This window comes from Narcine bancroftii, chromosome 6, assembly GCF_036971445.1.
Source record: "Narcine bancroftii isolate sNarBan1 chromosome 6, sNarBan1.hap1, whole genome shotgun sequence".
Taxonomy (NCBI): Eukaryota; Metazoa; Chordata; class Chondrichthyes; order Torpediniformes; family Narcinidae; genus Narcine; species Narcine bancroftii.
In genome coordinates, this window is record NC_091474.1 from 188,522,176 (window position 1) to 188,529,552 (window position 7,377).

The window sequence follows — 7,377 nt, forward strand, 5'->3', positions numbered from 1 at the left end:
ATAAAACATAAAATAACACTAACATTTTTGAAAGCAGGAATGATATGATTCCTATAAATTAGAAATAATATATGTTCAGTGTAGTTAGGCTGAGTCTTTGGAAGTTGGGGTTGTGGGAGGTGTAGGAGAGAGGGGAATAAGGTCATCTATTGCCATCTCATTGTCGTCTGAATCTATCAGGTCACTAACACCAGTGGATCTCAACCTTTTTCTTTCCACTCATATACCACTTTAAGTAATCTCGATGCCATAGGTGCTCTTTGCTTAGTAAGGGATTGCTTAGGTGATACCTAATTGACTCGTTATGTGCACGGTTTCATAACTCCCAAAGGAAATGGACCAATTACTATTTTTCTCAAGCAAAATATTTCAGTAACAATTGGGTCTAGAGCAGTGATTCTCAACCTTCCCACCCACATACCACCTTAAGCAATCCCTTACTAATCACAGAGCACTGATGGCCTAGGGATTACTTAAAGTTGGTATGTGAGTGGAAAGAAAAAGGTTGAGAATCACTGCTCCACACCTTCTTCTATGTCTGCCTGCCTCAATGTCGAAGGTCAGGATTCATCAGCTGGTGTGGAAGGCTTGAAATATGATAGTATGCTTGACTACTTGGCCTCTCATACAATTCTTTGTAGGCACTCAAAGCATCCAGCAAAATTGCCCTAAACCTATGTGCCCTTTCAAAATTAAAGTCATACTTTTCTGCAATCATTGCAGCAATGTCAATCGTGGCAAAAATTGCATGCAAGTGGTTCATGTTCAGTTCCTGGATGACTTATCTTTCAGGCAGTTCGAAATTGCATTCCGTTTTGATTCGTATCCTTTCATCTTGTAATTGCATCAGGTCTTCATCTGTCAGTTGTTGGTCATGGGATGCCAAAACCTCTTCAACATCATCTTCGTCAACTTCCACAAACCCAGTCTCCTTAGCCAGATTCACTATATCCATATTTATTGTTTTTGGTTGAAGCCTTTACAATTGTTCACTGCTTCAGGACACAATTTCCTTCGAACCCCATTTCTCATTGAGACTGTTAGCCTATCGAAAGCATCTCCAAAGTTGCTGATTGCCAATTTTATATTGCAGTCTTTCCAGACCTCTCGCAAAAATGCTTCAGGGTTTCCCTCTCTGTCAGTGGCTCTTGCAATGAAACGCATCTCACTTTGCCTGTAGTAAGCCTTCATTGTGGCCATTAGGCTTTGGTCATAGTTGCAGCAACAACGTCGTATTCAGCGGTAAGAACACAACATGAACGTTACCACCATACTTGGTTACGCCAGGTGGATGAGCAGCATAATTATCGACAATCACAAGACCAATATCATCGATGCAATTTTTCTCCTCAAAAGGAGAAAAAATAGTCCTATCTTCAAAAGGACTAATATTTCCACTCATGTACTCAGATAAAATCACTTAGGTGTTCCAATTGCTTGGATGTGATACACAACAAGAAGTGTATTCTTATCAATGCCTTTAAGTGCCCTCGGATTTTCTGAATGGTACACCAGTAGAGGCCTATCACCAGTGGGGTTAATAATAGGCATCAGGGTAAACCTGTCCTTTGATGCCTTGTGTCCTTTATCCTGCTTTTCTTCCATCAGAATTTTTTCCAATAAATTGCAGTTTCTTCACAATTGAACATCTGCTTATACGAATAAGCACCTTCTGTGATTATTTTCTTCAGTCCTTCTGGAACTTTTTGGCAGCTTCAGTATCAGCCGAAGTGCACTCTCCAGTAATCTTTAAGCTAGGAAGCTGCCCTCGCCTCAAAAATGGATCAAACCACCCATGACTATCTTTAAATTCCACTTTCGCAACACTTTCATCACCATTGTCCAGTGCTTTCTGTTTCAGCTGATGAAAAAGAGTGACTGATTTCTCCCCCAAGTATAAGATCCACTCAAGCAATAGACTTTCCATTTTCTCCATTACTGGATGCCAACTAAACGAGATAACTTTGTTGCTAGCAGAACCAATAGTAACTTTGGCAGCTTTCAAGATTTTTTTCTCCTCTGTGTGTAAATAGTATGAATGGTGGACACAGGTAGGTTCAGCACATCCACAATGTCTTTATTTCACTCAACCATGATCCAAATGCTTAATTATGTCCAGTTTTACAATAAGCGTAACACCCTTAAAAGCACTCTTAGGCTTTTCCAATTCCTTGGGACCCATTCTGCTAATGGATGCCCAATATAAATCAAGTTAAAGCACAGATGCTTACAGACACTGTTCAAAGCTTTGATGCTAGGGATAGTACCCGGGAAAGGAGCTGCTCGAGGTTCACATGCAGTCGCAGGATGCATGTGCAGCCTCTATAAAAACCGAAAAACCTTTTGTAAAAGTGAACATGGCTTTCTTCGTAAAAGATCATTTTCATAATTCGACTATTTGTAAAGCGGGGTATACCTGTATATGAAAATATTTAATTTACAATATTGTGAGAAAGCACTTAAAGTGCATATCATCCATCAGCCAATCCTTCATGGAATTATAACTAACATCTGTAAAGAGTACAGACAAGTTTGGCATTTTCTCCCTGCCAGCTTCTCTTTATGAGGTGCAAAGAGTAGTTTATATATTATGTTCACTAAAATAAAAACCCAGCTTTTCAGCAAAGCCTTGGAGTGAACTCATGATAATGATCTCAATTTCTTTTTTTTCATAGTTAAGTTTTTTTTACATTATTCAAAATAACTTATGCAAATGAATATTGGCCATAAATTATGAAGAACACAGTAGATTATTTAATGCTCTTTCCTACCTGAGACCAAGGTTTAAACCAGTCAAATAGGATGATTTCTATTCCATTGGTTGATTAGTCAGTATCAAAGAAATAGGAATTATTATAGTAATTTTAATTACTGCATGTATGGAAATTTTTAAATAAAATATTTAAAAAATAAATTTGCCTTGTGACCTTAATGGAGTCCTCACTGATCAATATTTGTGGCTGAAATAAGAAGAGGTTACTTCCTTGGTATATCCCACAGAAACCACAGTGAGCTTTAAAAAAAAGAGTTCCCGTTATTTTAACTTAGGCACTTTTGTGAAATTTTGCTTCACAGAGAGAACATATCTAAAACAAAATTGAGCATGACTTCCAGTCTCTAAATATAATTCATGAAGAAGGAAACGTAACCTGTGGTAGTAATAGTTCAGAAAAATTTTGATCATATAAATGGGTTCCAACCATAAAAACTGATCTTGTGCTTCCATGAACCATCTCAGAATGCTTTTCTGTTTTAAAAATGCTATACAAACACAAGTTGTTGACAGCATGTGGTTAATGTTTGGTGTGTTATATGAGAAGATGATACCTGATCTGTTTTGTTTGTTGTGGTGTGTAGGAGAAAAGAAAGAGGGTGAACCTGATGAGGAGGAACTGGTCAGTCTGAGTAAACGTCTAGTGGAGACCGCTGTGAGTAAGGCTGTACAGCAGTACCTAGAGGAAACACAATCCAGAGCAAAACAGAACAAAAATGGGCAGAAAATCAGCTCAAACTTGTTTAACAACATTGACCAAAACAATGGCAACAAGAAATAAAAACATTACATTTTGGAACTGGTGCTTAGTATGGCCAGAGAGTATTTTTATGAGCATTGTCTCAAGTGTTCAGTACATCAAGAATTGAAAAACTGAGGGAAAGTATTAAACGGAAATGGAGAATAATCAAGACTTCGCAATTTATTCATCCAATGTTCTCCAACACAACTAAAGGAAAGAATGGTCTTCTGCTCGATGTTTGTGTTTGGACGTCATATGAAAGGGTCTCAAGTACCTGAAAATGTTGATTTGATTTTCCTTTAACATGACTGTTTCATTGATTTAGTTTCAACGTGTTTTTATTATTGTAGCAGCAAAAATAATGGAACACCATAAAATAGAATACATCTAAAATGATTGAAGAGAGAATATAAGTAAAATTGAACTCTTGGAATAAACTATGTCGATTTATTCATTTCACAAGTTTGTTACATGTAATCTGAATCTTCAAGTGCATATGGTTATTACAAGTCTTTATTTATAATTATAGTTGTGCCATCAAAACAATCTACATTTCTTTTGAATATTTAGTGAGAATAAATTGTAGAATTTAATAAGCTTTTGTTAAATGAAACATTTTTATCTTTTCTTCTTCAGGAAAAAAGCATGATTCAGACGTAATTAAGAATGCTCTGCAGAAAGAAACCATTGCAGTACAGTGCAAACTTAATCAGATAAAGGAACTATTGTCGCATCCAGAGACACAAATAAGAATGCAGAGGGAAATGGCTATAAAAAAAATACATTGCATTGAAGCAGTGATAGCAGGAGGATCTGTCAACAATGATACTTATAATTTGTAAAATGGAAAAAAGTACAGTAATAAAACCTCAGAGGAAATGAGGGTTGAAATCAACAAAAATTAAACAAGGTTTTTATAATCTTGACTTTGTATGTAAGTGACTTCAATTGGAAAGTTTAAAGTTCAATATTGTTTTATTGAAATTCAGTCAACCTGTAATATTGTAGCTCTGAATCCAGTTTGATTGCATTTAAATATATATATTAACACACACACACACACACACACACACACACACACACACACACACACACACACACACACACATATATATTTTATATATATATATGCTGCTTTTATTTTTCCACATCCTATTAAATTTATGAACAGGCACCAATTAGTTTACAGTTGTCTTGAGTGTTTAATTAAGAAAAAATTGTAGTTAGTTGGTTTGACCAGAATAAATTAGACCTACACAAGTATTTGTTCAAAGAATATTAATTTAATTTGCATTTGCTTTAGATTAATTAGCATTACTAAGTTAGCATGGATCATGAGTAAATCAATAGGTCTGAAATCATTATATACAATTTAGATCACTTGACTGGCACACAGTCTATTAAATTTCCAGAAATGAATTACAAGTGATTGTTACCACTTTCGACTGAAAGAAACATGTTATTTGCCTCGTTTGCATTTTCGTTGTTGATATTCTCCTAACATGCATTCAGATAACTTGGGGCAAAGCAGCTTTTTCACATCTATGCAATTAAAATAGGAACTACTTTCTAAAATTCAACTAGAGTCTCAGATTTTCATCCATTGAGGGAGAATATTTAACACTTTAATTATTTCTTTCACAAAATCATTAATTTTAATAGCAGTATCTTTTACATTATACTTATTCTTAACAGTAAAGATTTTCGATTAAACAGTGCAAACATTTGCATGTTAATTTTAAGCAATTATAAATATTGATTGATCCATCTGCCTGCTAATTAAAAAGAAAATAGGTTGTAAATGCTGTTTGAATTTGAGAAAATATCTATTCCAAGGGCATCTGAACGTCAATTTCATTTCTGAGGAGCAACAAAGCATGATTGTGTGTTTCACAGAACATTGAGAAAGAATTTTATAGGTGACTACCGGTATTATTTTGGCTTTAAATTGCTTTTTGGTGATACATAAAATACTATGTTCCACACATTACAATTTAAAATTAAATGTGCACATTTCAAGAACAAATTCAAGAATCAATTAGATAAATAATGGATTTCTATTGAAAATTGAAAATTACATGAAATGGTTGGTTGTAAATTATGTAGAAATGTTTGTACTTCATTGAGCCTTCTAGTGAAATAATTCAGTAGATAAAAAATATAGATTTTTTAAACTTTTTAAGTATTTCCCAGCTTGTTTTCACAGCAAAAAGGACCAAAAGTGAGAATTAGGAAAATTGATTAGAGGAAAGAATAAAAAGTTAGATTTTGAGATGGCTTTTGTGGCTATACTGAGAAGGGGGTGGGGGGGGGGGACATGATAATGGATAAAATGAGTAAATTTAAAATGTGCAGTGCTGTGAACATACTGTCATATGGGAGCAAGAGAGTGAAGTCATGGCATTGCAAGCTGGAATGCTGGGGTGGAGAAAATTGCAGAGGCAGACAATCGGATGACTATGTTAGCAAGATAAAGACAATTTTATGGCAATCCCTTGAAGAAAGGAAACCCACTAAAATTGCTAAAGCAAATTTTTTAGTATGGGTTAAGGCATGATGAATGGAAGTTTAGATATGATAGCGTTCACCCAGAGGTGTTTGAAAAGATGCAAAAACATAAACATGTCAATGTACAAAATTGGTCCCAATGATTGAGAAAATTGCTGAAACTCCACCATTGCAGCTGGAAAATCTGCATTCAATATATGAACTAATTCAGAATAAGGATGTTTCTTTCATGAACATTAAGTATTCAATTGTAGTAAGAAACTTACTTAGTTTACAAATGCAGCTTAGACCTGCCAGCTTTAGGAGGTAAGATGGAGAGCAGGCAGTTCGATTCAGGACCTCAAGTTTAGCATCCACAGACTCCCTGCCATTGAACAAAATGTGAGAACTCAAGTAGTGTTGATAGAGGTGGCCATATTGGAGAAGTGATCCTTGGCCATTTGCAGTCTCTGAAGGGACTTGCATTCTTTTTCTCCTTTTTTTGCAAGATGGCACCAGTGCTTGGTGACTCTGCTATTCTTTGAATGGCACGCGAAAGACAACTTTTCACTGTATCTTGGTACATGAGATAGTAATAAATAAATCTAATAAATCATCGAATATCTGCTTCCCTTCCTTCCACTAGCACTGGACACAAAGATTTTGCTTCCTGAACACTTTGGGTGTACTTTATGGATTTTGGCCTGCTAAACATGAAAGTTGCCTTAAAATCTTCCTATCAAAATTTTGTTTAGATATAACCTATTTTTATGATTTCCTGTCATATTTTTAACATGTTACAAGCAGACAAAACCATGAAGTTTAACTTATTGAAAATGTATTTTCTGCATTCGCACTTGGACTCCTTCCCTGCTGACATTGGTGCAGTCAGGGATGAACGTAGTGAAAGGTTTCAACAGGACATCACGACCATGAAAAAGCATTATCAGGGCAACTAGAATCCATCAATGCTGGCAAGACATTTTTAGGTCGGTTGAACTCACACAATGTGTCAGCATTGTTATGTGATTAAACATGCTAAATTCAATAAAAGTTAATTTTCTGTTTCTCCAACTTCCTGTGTGATACAGCAAATCTGAAATTATCTTTGTGTTCAGCTTGAATTTGTCTTGTAATCCCCATTTTTTTTCAGGAAGCAAACCTTTTGGGAGAAAAAAAGTTGTTCATTGTAATCAGCCAGTGGCCATTGCACAGTCCACATGAAAACAAGGCACAAAACACAAAAGTGCTGGAGAAACTCAGCAGGTCACACAGCATGCATAGGAAGTAAAGGGAAATCAACATTTCAGACCTGAGCACTTCATCTGGAAACAAGGTCCCGTCTTCAGGATGAAGGCCCTTCCCTCATCATTTA

The 7,377-nt window shown here is 35.6% G+C and overlaps 1 protein-coding gene across 1 annotated transcript in view; it reads left to right on the forward strand.

The window, feature by feature from the left end:
- The window catches only part of LOC138736876 (A-kinase anchor protein 7), a 145,510-nt gene extending 141,166 nt beyond the window's left edge, over positions 1-4,344 (forward strand). Inside the window, exons 9-10 of the mRNA XM_069887020.1 lie at positions 3,358-3,428; positions 4,152-4,344. Coding sequence (XP_069743121.1) covers positions 3,358-3,428; positions 4,152-4,175 — 95 coding nt within the window. The 3' untranslated portion in view covers positions 4,176-4,344. The remainder of the gene's footprint in view (positions 1-3,357; positions 3,429-4,151) is intronic.
- Positions 4,345-7,377: the final 3,033 nt, after the last annotated feature.